The 21,847-nt window shown below is 37.3% G+C and overlaps 1 protein-coding gene across 4 annotated transcripts in view; it reads left to right on the forward strand.

Annotated features, from left to right (window-relative positions):
* Nucleotides 1–871: 871 nt before the first annotated feature.
* The window catches only part of gripap1 (GRIP1 associated protein 1), a 53,544-nt gene continuing 32,568 nt past the window's right edge, over nucleotides 872–21,847 (forward strand). For 2 of the 4 annotated variants that reach the window (XM_084720148.1, XM_084720150.1), the window contains exons 1-14: nucleotides 873–1,024; nucleotides 4,136–4,202; nucleotides 7,255–7,316; nucleotides 7,539–7,565; nucleotides 7,799–7,906; nucleotides 8,290–8,452; nucleotides 9,137–9,303; nucleotides 9,664–9,703; nucleotides 15,035–15,201; nucleotides 17,804–17,851; nucleotides 18,727–18,758; nucleotides 19,557–19,604; nucleotides 20,534–20,633; nucleotides 21,542–21,619. In XM_084720148.1, coding sequence (XP_084576274.1) covers nucleotides 977–1,024; nucleotides 4,136–4,202; nucleotides 7,255–7,316; nucleotides 7,539–7,565; nucleotides 7,799–7,906; nucleotides 8,290–8,452; nucleotides 9,137–9,303; nucleotides 9,664–9,703; nucleotides 15,035–15,201; nucleotides 17,804–17,851; nucleotides 18,727–18,758; nucleotides 19,557–19,604; nucleotides 20,534–20,633; nucleotides 21,542–21,619 — 1,155 coding nt within the window. In that variant the 5' untranslated portion in view covers nucleotides 873–976. Of the gene's footprint in view, nucleotides 1,025–4,135; nucleotides 4,203–7,254; nucleotides 7,317–7,538; nucleotides 7,566–7,798; nucleotides 7,907–8,289; nucleotides 8,453–9,136; nucleotides 9,304–9,663; nucleotides 9,704–15,034; nucleotides 15,202–17,803; nucleotides 17,852–18,726; nucleotides 18,759–19,556; nucleotides 19,605–20,533; nucleotides 20,634–21,541; nucleotides 21,620–21,847 lie in introns of all 4 variants that reach the window. The other 2 variants (XM_084720147.1, XM_084720149.1) reach the window with 2 other exon arrangements.

The following is a 21,847-nucleotide window of genomic DNA, read 5'->3' on the forward strand; positions in this document are numbered from 1 at the left end:
GTTGACATACAGTGGAGATATTTTTCGTCTTTCACTGACAAAAAATGGTTTCCATAGTAGAAGAAATATAAAGTAAGATAAAGGTAGAGAAGGGAGAGTTACAAAACTTGACTCAAAAAAAAAAAGTTATTTGGTTTGTACTTGAACTTAGTCTAAAGATTCATTCTGATGGTGTGCATAAATTGGATTTAGAAAAGATGCTGAGCATAAAAAGACCCTGCACTGTAAACCAAATGCTCAAATGAATTATTTGTAGAAAATAGTGAAAACTTAACTTTTGTCTAGAGGCTTCTGTGAACTTAAAAATGTTGAGTTCCAGTATCCTTTTCATTCTTTTGTGTTTATCAAACTCATAATGTTCAATTAATGGGGCAAGAGTTCATAAAAAGGTCCCCAAAACACAAATATTTCAAAATATTTTTATTTTTTTATTTTTTTTTTAAATAAATTATTATAAATTAAATCTTTTATTTATTACTTCATTGAGTTTAAAATGAAATAATGCACCGTAAAACCAAATGCTCAAATTAATTATTTATATTATGTTGTGAAAACTTTTCAGAAAATGTATTTAGAGGATCTTTGAACTTAAAAATGTTGAGTGCCTGTTGAATTTTCTTTTGTGTTTATTAAACATGGTAAGTCATAATTATGGGACAAAAAGTGAACATTTTGACTTTTTATCTTATAACTGACTTTTTTATCTAATGTCTTATCATGTGGATGTTTTTGTTTCAGCGACGGAAATGGGCTTTCATAAAAACGTAATTAAAATGAAAAAAAAAAAAAAAACTGAAAAAAATTGAAACAGAGTCAGAGTGAGAAGTCTGTCCGTGTGTTTCCTGTGTGCAGCTCTGTTGGTTCAGTGAAACAGAGTCGGAGTGAGAGCTCTGTCTGTCCCCGTGCAGCTCTCTGCTCTCTGTTAGCCGCTCCGTCTCCTCCGCTAGCTTAGCCTGCTAGCTGGCAGCAGGTAAACATGGCCATGTCGCAGGCTCTGTCAGAGGAGGAGTTCCATCGGATGCAGGTAAGAAAAACCCGACAGGTGTCATTTCAGGCGGGTGGGCTGACACGCAGGCAGCTGTCAGCTGTGTGAACAACACCTGTCAGAACTGTGGACAGGTGCGGCATCACTGTCACAGACGTCCGCTCACTGATGCTAACAGCCGTTAGCCTCTAGGGTGGGAGCAGTAAACTAACGGTGTCCGTAGTTAGCTAGCAGCTATCTCTGCAGCTCCAGTTGTTACAGAGAGGACTGTGGTTATTAATGTATGAGTGTGAGGGAGCTGTCGGTCAGTCTGAGCTCTGTTTCTGTCCCCACTGATGACAAAATGTCAGCAGCATCTTTGACAGCTCAGTTCTGTATGCTAGCTCGGTGCTAGCTCTGCTTAGCTTAGCCTCCTCGTCTGAGAGGAACCAGGAGGAAAAAATGGTACTATGCAGTTAGCTTTTTAGTTAGCTTCCTGCTGCTAACTGTTATTTTTATCTGTTGGGGAGCTAACATGTTAGCATCCACGGGACAGTCGGCCCAATGAGAGTCACGGGGTCTGAGTCAGGCTAACACACACACACACACACACACACACACACACACACACACACACACACACACACAGCTCAGTGTACACTATTATATCGTAATAAATAACAGAGTACATGTACACAGTCAGTCTGTCAGTGTGTAAACATGAAGCAGACGGACTGACACCTGTTAGCATGCTAATTGCTAATTGCTCATAATGATGCTGTTTACATACAGGAGGTTGGAGTCTTAGTTGACAGTTTATTAGGTACGTCCATCTAATATTACACTAAAATCCACGGGTGTCAAACTCGTTTAGGGCCACATACAGCCCGATTTGATCTCATGTGATCCAGACCGGTAAAACCATGACATAATAACTTATAAATAATAGGGCTGGGTTAAAAAAAAAAATCGATCAATGGTTTCGAATTGATTTTCCTTTGCCTGGTCTTTTCTCCTGCATGATCTCGTAGCTCAAGATCTCGTGGCCGAGATTTCGCTAATTTTAGTGTGTGGGTCATGTTGGTCAATTCTTAATGAAAATATGACTATTTTTTAATAATGCACCAGGTTAGAGGGTTCCTTGTACAATTTACAGCATTAGTATTCTGTTTCATATCTAAGCAAAACTTTTATTGTAACTGAAATATCCCCAGTCAAACTGATATTTAATTGAATTGGGACTTCATGAATCAAATTGAATTGATTTGGGAAATCTGAATCTATACCCAGCCATAATAAATATACAATTTTTATTTAAAGGTATAGTTCATCCTACAATGAGAAGTCCCTCATTATCTACTCACTCTCATACTGATTGAAGGTCAGGTTTAGCTTTTTAATCCACAAAACGCTGCTGGAGATTCACAGGAAAACTGTGTTGCAGAATCTCCTAAACAATGGAAGTGAAAGCTGACCAGTTTTCAAACATAAAAAAAACAAATGGAAAAAAAAAAACCTCATAAAACACTGCCATACTGCTTGTCTGGTGTAATCCAAGTCCCCTAAAGCCCCGACATGCCAAGGTGACTTGAAAGACGTCATTTACACCATGGTTTTAGCATAAGTCTTCATTGTAGATCCTTAGCATGAAGCCATGTTCTTTGAAAACTGATCACCTTTCACCTCAGTCATTTGGGAGATTCTGCAGTGCTGAGGATTGTAAAACAGGCAGGTTTTCTTTGCATGAGCTGCTTGATAAAACCTAAAACTCCAGTCAGAGATAACAGGTTTCATGATGATGCTTATCAACTTGCTTTGTTAACTCAGACTTTCTTCGCCAGACTGTGTGCGCTCGTTGCTGCGTCATTTGACTCTTTTGCATAAACTGAAGCGATCGCAGGCCGACCACTTCAGTCAACATGAACGAGTAGTTACAATGGAGAGTTATGAAGAATATAATACTATATTATAACAAAATTCAACACTGGTGCTGCAAGTAAGATGAGAGAACAACGCTGGCAGAACATTTCTAATGGACTCAATGAGCTCTTAATGCTTCTGTCAGTCTGACACTGTCCCATAACGAAGGATACATTGAAATCACTTCAGTTTTTGGCCAGATCAAAGTAAAACCGATGTTAGTGATTGTCCATGAGCTGAGCTGCAATACCAGCAGCGCAAGACAGACTGACAGCCAATCAGGATCACATAAAAACATAATTCAAAGTGTCTGTAAGCTGCTTCATCATAACAATTAAAATCTTAATATGACCTGACGCAAATGGGGGAAAAAATGACTCTCTGCATCACCAAACTGAGGTTCCCATGGCAACACGATGCACACAGGTTGTGCTGCTGTAATATTTTATGTGGCTGTGTTGTGAACATTCAGCTCGGCAACTTTGTTTATTAATTTATTTCCTCATCAGAGAATCTATATTGCTCATAAAAAACCTCACTAGGAAAAGAATTGGGGAAAGAGTGATGGCTGATTTAATCTGAAACTCTGAACATAACCTGCTGCAGGCCAGGATATGAGTTCAGCATCAGTTGCCATGGTGATCTGGTCAGGTTAAAAGAGAGACACCTTTGTGATAGAAAACTTTAGACTCAACGTACCTGACTAATACATTAATCTTACTTCAGAGTGACACTGAATTAGATTCCTCTTCACTGGCTCCTCATCAGACTCAGAGTCCAGTTCCAGGTTCTTGTGCTCACTTTCAGAGCTCTGCAGGGTCAGACATCTTTCTGCAGTACAGATCTACTGCAGCCCTGAATCACCAGCCGGTCTCTGATCAGGGTTCGTTGTTTCCTCCTCGAATCCAGGATTAAAACTAAAGGAGACTTTGAGGTTGTGGCTCCTAAATTTTGGAGATAAAGATTGTTGTAATTGTCTGTTTACTCTTTCTTACTCTTACTCAGTTTTATTTGTATTATCTGTATTTATGCTGGTTGCCTTTTTTCTTTTGTGATGTTCTGCTGTTAAGAGGTGACGCATAAATGAAGTTACTGCAGCTCATCATTACAAAAGATTTATAAGCAGAATGAAAGCACCTAATTAAACATGAGGTATAATGATATCAGGTGATAACGTGTGTGTGTGTGTGTGTGTGTGTGTGTGTGTGTGTGTGTGTGTGTGTGTGTGTGTGTGTGTGTGTGCGCACGCAGGCTCAGCTGTTGGAGCTGCGGACTCAGAACTACCAGCTGTCTGATGATCTCAGGAAGAACACGGCTGGTAAAACTCTCCTCTGTTCTTTACATGACGGTGTTTGAGTTAAAGGTGCAGTCCGCTCTGATTATCTTCTCTTTAGCACCACATTAATGTTTAGACATTTTTGTCATCATCACAAAAAAGTGTTTTTTTTCCCACTCACATACCAGGAAAGACTCACTCAAAGGAGGAGGCTTGGTTGATATAATATATTGATATTGTATTGATATGATGATGTACATCACAGTAACATGATGTCATTTTCTGAACTTACCAGGCTGTTCTATCTGTTCTGTTCTTGTCTTTACTAATGATGATGACAAAATTTCATTGTGTTCATATTTTGTTTGAGCACCAATGATCGTTCCCAAAACACTGTCACGATGTTAGTGTGTCTCACTGGACGCACACTGTGAGTAGAAGTCCTGCCACTGGTCGCTTCCTCCAAGTGGCATCGCAGTGTCCGCCTGGGAAACGGCAAACGGTTAAAATGACAAATTAAGGCCTGGGACCCTAATGACACAAACATGAACAAGCTAACAGCTGTTAGCTTTTCTTTTGCAGTGATGTAGCCATTTTAAAACCAGAGTTCGCCTCCCGATGTGAAAATGTTCAACCAAAACAAGTTTTCCCTCGACACTATCAACACTGTTGCTGCGTCCTGGACTTAGCTCCGCCCAGGATGCATCAACACTGTTGCTGCGTCCTGGACTTAGCTCCACCGAGGATGCATCAACACTGTTGCTGCGTCCTGGGCTTAGCTCCGCCCAGGATGCATCAACACTGTTGCTGCGTCCTGGACTAAGCTCCGCCCAGGATGCATCAACACTGTTGCTGCATCCTGGGCTTAGCTCCGCCCAGGATGCTTGTAACTGGTTTAAAGGAATGCAAAGAAGGCAGGGTGTTTTTTTTCTTTTTCCCTCAATAGCAGAATGTGTGTGTGTGGAGTTAAACCTCTCTGCAGCACTATGTGAGACTATCACAATGTTGATAAATATCAATATCGACTGACATATTTAGATAAAAATATTGTGATATTTAACACTCAGGTGTAGTTCAGGTGCAGTTCAGGCTGAGGATGTGTTGACCAGAGGTGGAAGAAACATTCAGGTCCATTATTTACACAAAAGTACTAATATAAACCCTGCAGTGAAAATAGGATCTGCTAGAAGCAAAAGTCCTGTGTTATTACTTTATAAAGGTAAAAGTATGTAAGTTTTATAGCAACATTTAAGTAAAGTATCAAAAGTAAAAAAGTGTGAAGTCAGCAGACATCACCTTGGAGTTTAAAAAACCTGTGATGGACATTTGCTGCTATTTTCTGACATTTTATAGACATTTCAGCCTGAGATTAAACTTTATCATTAACTTTAGTCTTTCTTTCTTTCTTTTTTAATAACCACTAATAAAACAAAAATTTAAAAACAAAAAAAGGCAAGTGGGGAAAGTGAAAAAACATTAATGTTTAACCCTGCTCAGTTTATCAGTTTTCTTAAATGTAAAACTGCAGTTTATCAGAGCTGATAACAGAATTGGTGAAGTTTCTTGACCAGACTGAACTTGTACCAAACACATGAAATGAATTACAACAAAATTCAAACTTTAAAGTCTTGTTCCATTGGTTGAAGTAATTCTGAACATTTTTAAGAGACGTGTGTGTGACTGTTACGTTACGTAGTCATGGTGAAACCACATGTTGCACTGAGTCAGTGATCTAAATGTTCAGCGCAAAACACTGAAACGTGTGTTCATGTCAGCGTTTAGTCAGTTTGTAAGAAGACCTCTGTATGTTGAAACTTCATTGTGAAACAGTGATTGTAAAAGGCTGTAAACAACAGATTTGGCCAAAGCTGCTGTTGCAATAACATCCTGCTGCAGCAGAGTGACGACTGATAAGGCTTTTTATTGGTAAAGTTATCAGTTATTGTCTCATAATGATCACATTGAAATATTAAAGGCAGAGCAGATAAAAAATGTAGAGATTAAACAGACTGTTTTATCAGTTATACTTTTCCTCTAAAGTGATTTAATGTCTGTTAGTATTTGTACTTATTTTGTCTGAGTATTAACAAAAAGGTGTTCAGTCAAGATTCATGCAACAGCTGATAAAAATGCACGAGTACTGAGTACTTTGATTTTTGATTAAAAGAAGGCATAGTTCAGATTATTTGAATCAGTTTAAGTGTACACTATATTTAGAATATTATCACCTCTTTATCTTTTTTATCCAGACACCCACAAAAATGACAAACCATCATGACCCAATTCACAACAGGCCTTATCAATAAATTCTAGGAAGAGTTCCTTTGTGAATGATTGCATGTTCCTGATCATTTTTACTGCCTTTTTCTGCATCACGTTCTATTATATTGACACATTATTGAAAATCAATACACGTGTTAAAAGTTTAGAAATGACAAATAATTTCACTTCAGGCTGAGTTAACAGACCATCTCGTTATTTTAATTTCCTCTCATCAGTAAAACAATATACACATTTTAAATACTTTATAAACTCCAGATATAAATCTTAAATTTTTAAGATCCTGTCAGTGAAAAACTGTCCATATTCTGTCTATAGTCTTTTTTTTTTTTTTTAATTTGGGGACCCAAATAAAATCTCCTGTGACCCACCTGTGGGTCTCGACCCAGACTTTGGGAATAACACAACTGACAGACTTTGGTGACTTTGGTGACTTTGGTGGATGTGAACTAAACCTTTAAAACACAGAGAAGAATCATGTATTTTGTATTTTATAAGCTATAAGTTACAGATGATCCCATTCAAGACCAGAAACTATATATGAGCATAAAGAATTAATAAGAAGTATGTAAAAATATATACATTCTTCTACAGTATATAAAGATATAACAGTAATAACAAATATATACAATAAGAAGTGTGTAAAGGTGTGTGTGTGCCTTATTTACAATATATGTAACAGCAATATATAAATCCAAACCTGCAGTATATGTAAAATAAAATGTGTCTGACTTCATTAAACTGTGGCTGTTAAAATGATGATGATGATGATGATGATGATGATGATGATGATGATGATGATGATGTGTTTCAGAGCTGAACACTGTCCGTCAGAAGAATGTGGTTTTGGAAAGAGATTTTGTCAAAGCACAGAAGGTAATCAATACTTGATTATTAGGAATTATTCATATTTTCTGTACTTCTGTCTTACACAAACAAACTCGTTTTGCCTGAATGTTTTATATTCTAATAATAATAAACGCAATTATTTGACTTCAGTTACAAAAGTTTGAACAGTTTTTCTCTGATTATTCTGATTGAGTCACAGATTTCAGATTTAATTTAGCTCATATTGATCAGTTTGATTTTCCTTTTCAGGCTCTCAATAAGAGCAAGAAAGCTCAGGTGAGTTTACCTTGTTTGGTTGTTATGGTTACCACAGTACCCTCTGCTGGTCAGCTTGTGTCTCACACACTTCCTACACGTCTCATTATTATCTTCTTTTACTGTAATTTATATTACATACATTTTTAAATCTGTGTTTTTTGAGTTTAAGTATCTGAACATTGTTTTATTTATATGGTGAGTTTATATGCAAATTGACTGTAAACATTAATTTTAAGCTTGTATTGTTGTAGGAGGTGGACGCGTTGCTGAGTGAGAATGAGATGCTTCAGGGGAAACTCCACAGTCAGGAGGAAGACTTCAGACTACAGAACAGCACGCTGATGACTGAACTCTCCAAAGTAAATCTCACTTTGATTTATTTTACTAGTTTTACATTTAAAATATATGATTTTATTTATGTAACTAACACAGGAGGTGTAGCAGCACGTTAACAGAGCAGCAGCAGCTTCAGTGCTACGTCATGATGCATTCAGGAACAGAACTGAGTGTAGGTCGCCTGTGATTTGGCAACCCAACACTCAATCACTGTAGTTACACATTTAAAATGGAGGAACATAGACTTGAAGTGTAAGAATCTGCCTGTGGTCACGTTTCCGTGTGTGAAACGCTGTATTTATTACGCAAGTCTCAGTGTCAAGTCTGTCGGATCAGACTGAAGATGTATGAACGGCCTCCCACATGTATATATGTTGATATATGATTGTTTTGTTTTTTTTTCCAGCTGTGCACACAGATCGAACAGCTGGAACAGGAGAACCAGGGCCTGAAGGAAGGAGGAGGCGCCTCTGCATCCAACCCCCCACTCAACCCCGCCTCCTCTCCTGTGGATGGAGAGCTCCTCCGCCTCCAGGCTGAAAACTCCACCCTGCAGAAGAAAATGAAAGGTGTGTTGTTGCTGGCAGGTAAACCCACCTGTCAGACGTGACGTTGACCCTGTCAGGAGGAAGATTCGTCTTTTCACAGCTCTGACGTGTTTCATCTTTTCTATCTGGATTCAGCCGCTGCGAGCAAAGACGTGTAAAATATGTTTGTTGTTTGTGAGGTCGTTGGTTATATGCATCGATTCAAGTTGGCATAATAATAACTGTACACTATAAATTGTTCTGTGTTCTGTTGACAGTTTACATGATTTGTTTTGTTTAAAAAGTTAAGTAAAGAAAAGTTGATCTCTTTAGCGCGGTTTGTTAGCAAGTGTCTCAAAGTTCTCTAAAATAAAATGCAAAAAAGACACAAAATACAGACATAAATAAAACAGGGTGTCTGCAGGGTCTTAAAAAGTCGAAAATACAATAATCTGAATTTTAGGCCTTAAAATTTCTTAAATATGGTTTTGACAGGTCTTAAAAACTGTTGGTTGCACTTTTCTGTCTCGTGATTTTGGGTAAAATTTATATTGACAACGCTGTAAGAACTGCAAAACAAAACCAGCAAGGAAAACAAGAAGCACTGATGAAGTCCGGCCTCAGTGGACTCACTCTGCACTACATTTAATTCTGTCTTTGGATAAATCTCTTTTTTTTTATTTTTTTTATTTTGAACGATGAAACTTGATTCTGATTCTCCTGCAGCTCTCCAGGAGCAGTATGACAAAGAGCTCCAGAGACAGGCGGTCGCCCAGGGCAACCAGAGCGCTACCACGGAGACCGACGGGCCATCCAGTGTCAACGGAGTCTCTGATGTCACAGGGGGAGGGGAGGAGCCAGGCGCAGAGGGAGCCAATGACAGACTGGGACAGGTGATTGACGGAGAGCGTTTCTTAAAGGAATGTTTTTGTGTTTCTTTACAGTTTCAACACACTGAGCTGCAGGACTGTTGCAGAAAAATGTGTTAATTATGTTTTATTCACAATGTGTGAGGTTGAAACTTGAAACTGCTCCACAAATCGTCCAAAAATTTCACATTTCTGCCATGTCTCTCAAATTTTCACTTGAAAATTGGTGGTTAGTAACATATTATCTTGACTAAGAGCCATAATGGAAAATAAAATGTGGGATTAACACACAGGTCGACAAACGCTTGAATCTATATTTGATCATTTATATAAACGTGTTTCTGTATATTAATGTTTTTCTGTATTTTGTCTCCTTGTTTGCAGACGGAGGCTCAGCTGGAACACACAGGGAAACAACTACACGGTGAGTTTCTACTTTCTTTTTCTTACTTATTAGACAGAATTTCCTTTTAAAACAAAAACTCCTTTCCTCTCATGAAATTTCATAACTCTCTGGTCTGATAAACAAAAAAAAACATAAAATGCAGGGCTGTACCGAAGAGTTTGAAGCTTCGTTCATAACACTGACGCTTGAATTCTGCCCAGCTTTTTCTGTTCGTCCTGTTTAAACCTGGTATTTCTGCCTTTGGTATTGTACTTTTTTTTTTTTGAAAGAATTTATTTAAAAATGAAATGTTCTTATTATATACAAAAAGGACGGAGTAATGTGAGACAAGGTCATTTAAAATGAAACTCTCTGCAGACTCGACCTGCTGACAAGACAACGCTCTCATTGGACCAGAGTGCAGGGTATTGATCATTGATATTACATTGTTTATAGATTGAGGTTCAGTGATGGCTGCGTAGGATTGATTCTGTGTTGTCGGGTCTAAAGGTCAAAATTTATTAGGGCTGCAACTAACAAATATTTTCATCATCGATTAACTTGTCGATTATTTTCTTGATTAATCGATTATTAGTTTGACTATAAAATGATGGAAAATGTCGATCAGTGTTTCTCAGAGCTCGAGATGAGATTTTCAAATGTTCTGTTTGGGCCACAACCAAAAGAAAGTCAGTTTAGTATCACAGAGGAGTTAAAAAACAGAAAACATTCATATTAAATGAGCTGGAATCAGAAAATTTTGACTACTACTTCTTTAAAAATCAACTGATGATTAATTTAATAATTGATTATTCAGCTAATTGTTGCAGCTCTAAATTTATTGAACAAAGATAGATTTAATCATTTCCAAAATTCACACCATTTTTTTATCCAGCTGCTTCAGTCCATATTTGTTGGTCTTCAGCTTTTTAAAAACATTTTCACTGCAGTCAGATAGCAGTTTTCTCTGCTGAAACTGATGAGTTCTATTGATTAAAGAAAGTTAATTTGATAAAAAAAAAGATGAACTCACGTAATCTGATGATTCATTTTTCAGATTGAGATTTTTTTGGGGGGTGATGAAGAAATAAAATATGATGTCAGCTTCATTCAAAAACCTCAGTAAAAGCTTCAAATGTAAAAAAAGAAAGTGAATTTGGTACAGCCCTTCTAAAATGTTCAGTTTATTTTACTCAAACTAAATGATAGAATGAGAAAAAGTCTGCATTTGCATTAAAATAATGTTTACTGTAAATAATTCTATTTATTTAATCAGTAAACATGAAGTGCTTCACAGCTGATAGTCGACTCATGGACCAGTGAACCATTTAAATTTCACGTGGAAAGAACCAGCAGTTCTCCTCCATAACGTCTCGTTTCTGCCTTTATTCTCTTCAAGCTTTCATCTGAACACAAACTGTAAACCAGCACAAACAACTTTTCTTCTTTCTTTTGCTTCAGTTCATCAGATTATTTTCAGCTTCATTTAAGTCATTTGTACAAATTATGAACAACTAAATCATACACACAGCTTTTCTAGTCGTCGTTTGGCTTTAAGTGAAATCTGGCTCACGTCAAGTTAAAGGTTCAGTCTGGTGTTTCTCTATATTTTTCTTGTAATTGGCAAAGCTCATGTGTCTCAGTACTGCCTGACTTCCTGTCTGAGGCTCTCCACTCAATGCTCATTGGTTGAAAATCTTTAAAAACTCCTGACACATATACTGTAGTTTCATACTTAAAACAGAAAACATCGGTCATTTTTTCAAACGGCTATTTGCCATAGTTTGTATCACAAATAAACAGGAGGAAGTAGTGAATTTGTTTGGGACTATTTTCTGTGGCGGATTAATCCATATGTGGTGCAGCAGGAGGACTGTGTGTGTGAGACTGAATCAATATAAACTACTTTCATAATGAAGGAACACGTCAGCCAGTGCAACAGTTTGTCTCACTGATGTGTTTTTAATAGTTTTTTTTAACCACTGTGGAGCTCAGAGGAAATCAGGCTGAAATACACATTCAAGACTTTTTAGGAGATGAATTTACTGTTGTTTGAGTCTGAAAAGAATAAAGAACATCACCAGAGCTGCTGCAGAGAAATAAAATACAACTAAATGTTGACTGAGATGATTATTTGTTGATGTTATTGTTTTAATGCAGCTGAAGGGAGACTGATGGTGTGTTCAAGGACTCTCCGACATGTTTCAGGTTTCTGTCTTAGTGTCAGTATGTGTCACTCTGGAAGATTATAAGATTTGTTTGCAGTGTTCTGAGCATCTGCAGCAAAAACAAATAAGTTTGGAACCCAAAGAGTTGGTTCCCGGCTGGAACCAAAAAAGTCGCAGGTTTTCCTTGTGTGTCGTAGCGCGGTCTGTTGTTGATGGTTCTGCTCAAAACTGGTGGAAACATGGACTGGTTCCCTAGAAAGCACCAAGGTTCCAAGAATCTCAGACAGAACCGGTTCAAGAACCAGAGCTAATTCAGATGAAAAAGGTCTTTATTGATATCAGTTTTGAGTTTTTTCACCGTGATACGTTATTATACCAATCTATCAATTCTTAAGACAATGATTCGATATTAGTTGATATCACAAAGTCTGCATTGATACGATTTTGATTCAGTTTAATTGAGGAGTCTGTGATCGATATGAGGTGAAACACAAAAAACAAGTAAATTATGATTCGACAGTTTTATGACTGAACTCTTCCAGACATTTGTGACACAGACGTGCCATGGGAATTTCAAAATAAAGGTGTATATTAAAGCCGATGATATTCAGGTTCAGATCGACGCATCGTTACACCCCTAGTTTTGTGGCACGGTTAATTATTTGATGACACCTGGTGAACAATAGTACAACAACCTGAACAGAACAAAAAATATAAACAAACAGCGACACCTAGAGAAAAAATAGTTTGTCAATACATTGATAAGTTCATTGACAGAAAATTGACCTTTTTTCCATCATCAATTAACAGCGGTTTCATTTATTTGTATGTTTAGCTCACTACCATCCAGTAAATATCTTTTCTCATCTAAAGACAGAAACTTGACTGACTTTCCAAATGCATACTTATAACAATCCATTCCTTCTTTTACTGTTCGGCGTCCTTGAACACATCACTTCAGAGACTTATTAAAAAAAACTTAATCTGGTCCAAACTGCAGTAAAACACAATAACATCAGTTTGATGGAAACTCTGCAGCGAGTCTTTGCAAACTGATTTCCATTCAAATTAAATGAAACTAACGATCTAAAAGCTGATGTATGATTTGGTAAATCCTTTGAAATCTTCTTCCTAATAACAGATTAAGGTCTTGTCACACATGTATAAGGATATTTTTGAGGACGTATTTCCTCCACATTTTGGCCTCTTGTTCACTTGCAAACATCATTTTAGGTCACTTAAAACAGAGATTTTTGAAAATGGGAAACGATGACTCATCACACCAGTGTGGGTGTGGCGGGCCGCTGCACTGCGAGGTCATGTGGCAGAAAGACGTCACATAACTTGAAATAAATAAAATGGTAATTTGAACGTATTGTTGATGTAGACTTTCTGGCCCGGGATGCTTGTGTGAATGTTCTGAATCAATTTTTGTGTTTTCCTGGTGTAGAGAAACTTTGCAAAACAAAGGTCATGTGGACAAGATTTCTTTCAAAATGAAAGACAGTTTTTTTTTTTTTTTTTAAAGATATCAGTATACATGAAGACGAGACCTAAAACATGTGAACACACCACTGTGGCCCATTATGGTGCTTTTTACCCATAATTCTCAAATACTGTCAGTTATTTACCCGAAAAAGGCTTAAATCTGTTAAAGTTTCATTCAAATCCACTTCCCCTCAATGTTTTATGTTACTATCATCATTTAAATTCTGCTTTGTATTTGAGAATTAACGGTGACGTTGCAGCTTTATTGAAGCGTAGAGCAGCTAGCTGGCTCAGGGCAGACACACACTACAAACTGACTCAAACTGTCCAACTGTGAACAAACTGAACATTAACAAGAATTTAAAGAAACATCAACCTGAAATACAAGTTCAGGCTCATAAATCTGGTATTTTCTGGCAAAGGTGCAAAGCCAAAACTAATTTACAGCCGTTAACTTGATTTATAAAAGTGATTTTTTTTTCCATCCGTTCCAGTAATATTACTGTAGTCTGAATACTTGATGATACATCGAACTCAAGAATTTATATTTCTTAAATGTGAGTGCAGAAAAGTTATATCAAACTTAAATGACAGTTTTTGACTGTTGGCTGCTTTTGTATTTAAAAAAAAAAAATCTTCATCTTAAAATTTATAAAGGTGTTATTTTACTGAAAAGTGAAACGTTTTAAAGACATATTGAGTCTCTTTTCTACAAAAGAAAAGTTTCTGAAGTAAATAATGTGTTAGTTTTTGATTATTGTAATTAACTGATGTTGACGTCACACATCTGTGTTTGTTTGGTTCCATGTTATCAGATTTATCTAAATTTATAGAAAAATACAAGTGGAGTCATAATTACTCCTCTACAGGAGCCAAGAGCGGCCGTTCTTACAGTGATGTTTTTTAACGCCATTATCTGTAAATCACAAGTTAATTATTTTGTTGTGAGGAGAAACGAGGTAATCAACCCACTGTCAAGACAAAACAAAGGTGGTTTCCTGTTATTATTTGTAATATTTTAAAATCTGCAGCGTCGGGCCGTGCAGCAGCACAAGTCTAATCTACTTAAACAGATCACAAAAAATAAAAAAATCATTTGTTTGAAGTTACAATCAGACAAAAGTTCTCTGTGTGTAATCTTGAAGATGAGGCAAATATTAGCTTGATAAAAACCTTTTTGGTTGTTCCATGATCAAACCAGACAGTCAGTTTTTAGTTTCCAATAATTATCCTGTGATCATGAGAAAACAAAAGTTGTTTTCTTGTGATAAATTATCTCCTCATGTCAAGAAATCTGCCTTTTGTTTTCCTGAGATAATGAGATTAATTAACCAGTTATCTCAAGAAAATTAGCTTTATTTTCTTGAGATAACAAAATAATGAACTTGTGATCTAAATTACGGCATTAAAAAATAATTATCTCAAGCACAGTACAGCTGATATGTTGATTTAAAGAGTATTTAGAGATGAGACGTCTTGCTGCGGTTATTTGTTTTGATGACACGCTGACCTGAATGTGTTCAGATAAACACGCGGTCAGTGAACGCCTCTTACACTTTGTCGTGTCACAGTCGGTGTTTGACTTTGCAGCTCAGCCACAGAATCCCAGACTGAGATCTGGTCAGACTCCTCCAGAGTTCAGTGGAGTGAGGAGCTGCTGTAGTGTGTGTCTGGCCTAACAGACTGCCCCTGCTGTGTGCGGCGCCCCCTTTAGGCCTGTCAGAGAAGAGCGTAGAGAAGATTGTAGCTAAGCAGGCAGCGCTAGGCTGGTCGGCTGCTCTCTGTCCAATAACTCACTGCTTTGGACCAGAGCTGGAGATGGCACTGAACACCGAGCAGGAGGAGAAGAGGCTGCTGAGGGAGCAGATCCACAACCTGGAGGTACTCTATCACACACACACCTGACACACACCTGACACACACCTGACACACACCTGACACACACCCGACACACACCTGACACACACCTGACACACACCTGACACAAAGATGTGTGACTTCCATCCACCTGTTTCTACACTTTTTTAATCTGTACATTAAAAACATCTGAATGAAAAATGTGTGAAAATTTTCAGAAACACTTCACATCTGTCTGAAAGGATCAAATTATTTATCTAGATCGAGTTCTCTCCAGTATAATGGAACTAGATGACACTCAGCTTGTGGAGCTCAAAGAGACAAAAACTGCTGTTGAAAAATTCCGAACCAGCATCTTTTTCCAGCAGTCATGACCTGCTTACTCAGGAGAATCCACAGTCTCTGTTGTGAGCAGCTTCATGTAGGAACTACTTTCTTTCTGCAGTAGAATCAGCTGGAACTACTTTTTCTTCTACTAGAAAGAAATTAGTTCTTTCATGAAATTTCTTTGACGTGACGTAAAAAGATTGATATTATATTTATTTATTTATTTTTTTTAATTTTTTGCAGAAATAGTTTTATACAAGTTTTTGTTTTTTGAGTTAGAACTCCAAATACCAACATTTTAAGTTGGTAAATCCTCCCAAGTAGCAAAATACAGATAAATGAAGTGAATCCAGGCAGAGGGCTGCAGAGTCTCTGCAGATAAAGACACCATCACACACCTCTGGTGTGTCAGAAGTGATCAATGAAAGGGATTATGTTTATATGAGTCTGTATTTTCATTAAATTTACACTTTTGAAAGTTTTGCCCTGTCACCTGTTAATATAACGTTTAATGAATACCAATAGTATCATTGTTTGTCTGTTGAATATTTCAGTATTGATCAGTCAGGATCTGGCAGCGGGTTTGTGTCGGTTTTTCCTCGACAAATACTGATATTTATGTATTTGTGATGCAGCTTCCTGACACGGTGGGAAATTAACACCAGCCATCAGTCAAATGTTGGTAAAATATGAAAGTGTCTGATACAAAATAATGATGAATTATTGATTGGCAGGTGAATTTTAACATTTATCTGTCAGTGGCTGCTAGATGTTCACATTTTAAAAACTTAATTTCTCTCCTGAAGGATAGACCTGACATGAATGTGAAGGGATTCTCTGCTGGTTTAGGGAAGATGTGCTGGTTGACTTTTATCTGAAAGTCCACAGAAATTTGGCAAATTAAAGACAAATGGCTAATAAAACAGTAACCCTTTGTTTTTAGCTTAGTCATGAAATATTAGCCTGACAAACTCTGTACAGATGTGTTAAACATACCTCTGCTCTGCTGGAACACTTCAGCCTTTCAACAGGCGGAAACAGGAGGTTATTATGATACTTCATATAAATAAGCTGCAGTAATCAACAGTACAAAGCTCTGCTAGTTGTTTTTTACTTTAAAGGTTTCCCATAAGAGTGAGCAGCAGATTAAATAACATTAAAAATTAAAATAAATGAAACCGAAATGTTGGCAGATGAAATAGTCACGTGTAAGAGAGGGAACTAATTAATTCATGACAGGAACATAAATGTCAGCTGAGGAGGAGTGAAATGTCAACATGGAGCAGAACAGCTGAAGACAAATGCAGGGAAAAATCCAAATCACAGAAGCTGCAAATCTTTTGATAAAACAAAAAATGTGTGATAAACAGCATCATAATGACGTCCTGCAGAGCTGCAGAGACGTCCTGACGTACAGATCTTCTTCTCCACATGTAAGAAAACATGTTTCTCAGGTTCAGAACCCAACAAATCTCTCCATCACCATGATTTTAATATTTTTTTGTGATGCAAAAATTATGATTTTTTTTTTTTAGTGTATCATACAGACCTAGTTACAACAGAGTCATGTTTTATCATACAGAGATTTTATAATAATCTCAAATGATTGATTGATTAAATATGATTATTTATTTGTTACTAAAGATTTTGGACGTAACAGGATGTGTCTTCATTATTAATCAGCTCATATTTCCCTGTATTTTCTTTGAAATCAGCTAAAAAGTCTACTTTTCACTTTCACTATGATCACTAAACAATGAAAATAACTTTATTTTTATAGCACAATTTATGCATAAAGTATAACACAAAGTGAACATAACAGCAGACAAAATAAAGAATTTTCCAAAGCTGCGGTTTTTTAAAGTTTCTTCTCATGTAACAGCTCTTAAAATGACAAGATTTCACAGTGGAGTCTGGTGATGTTGTTGAATGGTGAAATCAGTTTTGTTCACAAACATCTGCTGCTGATCTCAGCGGGTCAGAGAGTTGCCTAACAACTGACAGCTGTGTCTGTGGACTGACAGGAGGTCAGTTGAGTAGACCAGGACACATTATGTTCACATGACTCAGACCTCCTCTGAATCTGATCTCAGAGCTGTCCACCTGTGATCAGATCATCCAGGATGCATGTTGACACCAGGTGTGAACCAGGTGTGTCTCTGGAATTTTAACTGCACTAAAATAAACGTAACTGTTGAAATGTTTACGTGTATAAACTCAAACCTGTTTCTCTGTTTGTTTTTGTTTACTTCACTCTGAAAGTGTCCGTAAACATCCTGTGTCTCCTGTCTGCCTGCAGGCGTCCAAACAGGCTGAAATCACCAAACTCCAGGAGGAGATAACAAAGGTAAAAGAAGCCTGACAAGATATCTCATTGATTAATTATTGATAGAGCTGCAGTGTTTAAGGTCAAGTATTAAATTAATAATCAGTTTATCATTTTGAGCACTTTTAAATGTGAATATTTTCAGGTTTCTTTTGTCGTGTGTGACAGTAAACTAAATATCTTTATGTTGTCATCTTAAGCTTTAGGAAACACTGATCAATGTTTTTCACCATTTCCTGATATTTTATCGACCAAACAACTAATCGATTAATCAAGAAATTAATCAACAATGAAAATAATCATTGTAGCAGCACTGATCCTTGATAATCCTTGTTTATACATTTTTAAAACATTTAGAGCTGCAACAATTAGTTGATCAAAAGATATTCAATTACTAACTGTTTTGATAATTGATGAAGTTTCAGTAATTTTTTCAAGCAAAAAGTCAAACATTGTCTGCTTGCAGCTTCTTAAATGTGAGGATTTGCTACTTTTTCTTGTCATGTCTGACAGCGAAGGAAGAGTCTTTGTGTTTTGGACTGTTATTTGGACAAAAGAGGAAGTCTGAGACTAAATGATTAATCGATTCATTGTGAAAGTAACTGTCAGATTAATCAACAATGAAATCATTCACAAACACAAAATTACAACTTTGTTGGGTCTTTGGTTTATTTTATTAAACATCACAGTGACTCTGCATTGGCTGTTCAGCAGAGTGTAAGAACATTTTATTCTGATTTCCTGTCTGTCTGTCTGTCTCTCTGTCTGTCTGTCTGTCTGTCTGTCTGTCTCTCTGTCTGTCTCTCTGTCTCTCTGTCTGTCTGTCTGTCTCTCTGTCTGTCTGTCTCTCTGTCTGTCTGTCTGTCTCTCTGTCTGTCTGTCTGTCTCTCCTCCAGCTGTCTGACAAGTTAAAGAAGAAACAGGAGAGGTGAGATGTCTTCAGGTTAAATTTACTGATCATTTACTGATAACAGAACATTGATACAGAACTCCATTGTGGTCATAAAAGTTTGAAGTCGCAGGTGAATTTTGTGATCCATGATCATGTTCGATGTTAAAGGGATAGTTCACCCAGAAATGAAAATTCAGTCATTATCTCCTCACCCTCATGCTGATTAAAGGTTGGGTCCACAAACTCTGCTGGAGTTTCACAGAAAAACAGTGTTACAGAATCTCAATTTAATTTTAACAATTTAAGCAGTTTTCAGATGTTGTAAAAAAAAACCCCAAAAACCTGAAATGTGTCTGTACTGCTTGTCTGTTGTAATCCACATCTCCTTATGTCCCCACATGCTGTCTGCTTGCATGTGCACACCGTCACACCACACACCCAGTTCAGACAGTGTGTATGTGAACGTGACCGTGGCTCCAACTAAAGATCTACAGTGAAGATTCAGGCTAAAAACATGGTGGAAATGACGTCTTTCAAGTCAGCTTTGGGGCTTTAGGAGACTTGTATTAGAAGAGCAGTATGGAGTATGGATTATGTTTTTTTTTGTTTTGTTTTTTTTTCCTTTAAAATTGGTCATCATTCAGTTCATTGTTTGAGAGATTCTGCAGTGCTGTTTTTTGGGTGAACCATCCCTTTAATCTGCAAGATGCAGTTCTTCTTCTCTTCCTCTGGAGGGCGTGAAAGTTACAGGAACATGAAGAAGAGCTGCAGCAGTCAGAACTGATCCATCACTGTTGATTGATCATAAAGTTTGTTTCTGTTGTTCTGTTGCAGTTTTCAGCGTCTGCAGGGAGAGAAGGAGGTTCTGTACAACGACAGCAGGTCAGTACTACACTTATACTACAACTACTACAGTTACATCTGGTACTACCGTGATACTTTTTATTCTACCATTTGTACCACTGCTGCTTCTACAGGTACCACTTTGACTGCCACTGCTCAGTCCCTCCAGGATTTCAGGGGCTGTTTTTGGGGATTGTTGGTCCTTAAATGTCTGATTTCACAGCAGCTTTTCTGAAAAAAAAAAAAAAAAAAAAATTGATTAGATGCTTGTTGCAGTGTTTTCAGGCATTGAAATTGCTGGAGCAAATGAAAATTGCAAAAGAAAGTTGCATTTTTTTGTGTAATTCATTCAAAGGCAGCTTGTTCCAGGGAGAACAGAATTATTCAAAAGTGTTCTCAGTAACCTCAGCAGAAAGACTCATGAGAACAAAAATTCTAACAAAATCTGCTTTATTCCCAAATGATGAAGGTCACCTGGGGTGTGTACCACAAAGAAGCATAATCTTTTTGAGCTCAAACTCAGTCAAGCACAAAATTATAAAACACAAGTGCACCAAGTATTGATGAATGTCAATAACAAGATGTATGTATGATGTTTTCATGGGGGAGATCTGTGGTGGTGGAACCTCTGAGAAACAGCTGTAATTTAGTCCAAATTGCAGAGTTTGGACAAAATGGCAAGGCTGCGCTGAATTCACAGTGTGAACTGTTGCAAATGTAACTTCCTGTAGGGACTGACGACTACTAATGATGGCTGCCATTTTTACTGTTAATACCACCAGTACCACTGCAGCTAATGCTCCTTCTCCTGCAGGTACAGATACTAGTTTAACACGTTACTGCAGCTTTTGAAACTACAGCCGTCTTCATGTTGCACCTTTTACTGTCACTCTGATGACTTTACAGCTGTCACTAACAGTCGTACAGTTGATGTTGTTGACTTGCCCTTATTGTTTGTTTCTCTGCAGGACAAAGATCGATGAGATCAACCAAAAGAAAGAGGAGGAGCTGAAGGCCTTGAACATCCGCATCCATAAACTACAGTCAGACCTCATGGCAGCCAATCAGGTCAGAGCTCAGGAACACACAGCGACTGGTGGAAGAAGAACTCTGATCTTGAACTTCGATAAAAATAAAATTGTAATTCCACTGTGCAACAGTGCTCCTGAAAAAGTCCTGAATTCAACGCCTTAGTTGAGTAAAAATGCAAAAGTTTTAGCATCAAAATACACTTAGAGTTCCAAAAGTAAACTGTTTCTTATACTGCTGGGCAGCTTAACCATAAATCATAAGTTATTAACTGATTATATTTTGTATTTAAAATCTGATTCTGTAAAGTGACGAGTAACTTCAGTCATAATATAAATGTGGAGGAAAGTAGCATAAAATGTAAATACTCAAGTAGCTCAAATAATCCTTTTTAATCTCACAACAGGGAAATTTGCAGCGTTTAAGTAAACAGTAAACAGCAAGATATAATAAATAAGTAAACAACTAAGATAAGAATAAAATTAGAACAATCCAAAAAAGTATACTTAATTACATTCCACCTCTGCAAACAGCATCACTTCAGCTCTAACTTAACAAACTGATCTTCACTCCACTATGACTTTTTTGTTGACTACCTGTTACTGGGAAAAAAAAGATTAAAATCAGAATGATGTGACCTTTTCTGGGGTCTGTATCAAACCAAAATGTTTTCATTCATCTGGAGAACATTTGTTGTTCAGAGGATCTCTGCAGGAGAACAGTTCTTCATTATAATGCAGATTTTGCACACATTTTTTTCTTCTTCAGGAAGCTGTGATTAGGCTCTGGTTCTGCGGTTTTGATGTTGCTCTTGGCCATATTGCGATTTTGATCATTTTAATTGTGCAGCCCTGATGATGATCATTAAAGCCTCAGCTGTTTGTAAACACCAACCAACTGCCAGTGTTTGTTAAAATCCAAAGTAACTGACGTGTGTTTGTGTTTAGACGACAGCTGAGCTGAAGGAGCAACTGCAGAGCAAAGAGAAGGAACATGAGCTGGCTGTTCACACTCTGAAAGACCAGGTAACACACACACGCACACACACGCACGCACACACACACACACACACACACACACACACACACGCACACAATCAGGAAACAGGAAGAGTGAGTTTAGAGATGAAGCGCAGGAACCAAACTGGATAACTCACGATAGATGTATATATGTACACATCACACTGACAGCTGCTTTACGTTGTTTCAAACGAAAATGGTGGCGACGGTGACGTGTGACCCAATATATATATA

Source organism: Lutjanus erythropterus, chromosome 6 (genome assembly GCF_056507025.1).
Source record: "Lutjanus erythropterus isolate fLutEry1 chromosome 6, fLutEry1.hap2, whole genome shotgun sequence".
Taxonomy (NCBI): domain Eukaryota; kingdom Metazoa; phylum Chordata; class Actinopteri; order Lutjaniformes; family Lutjanidae; genus Lutjanus; species Lutjanus erythropterus.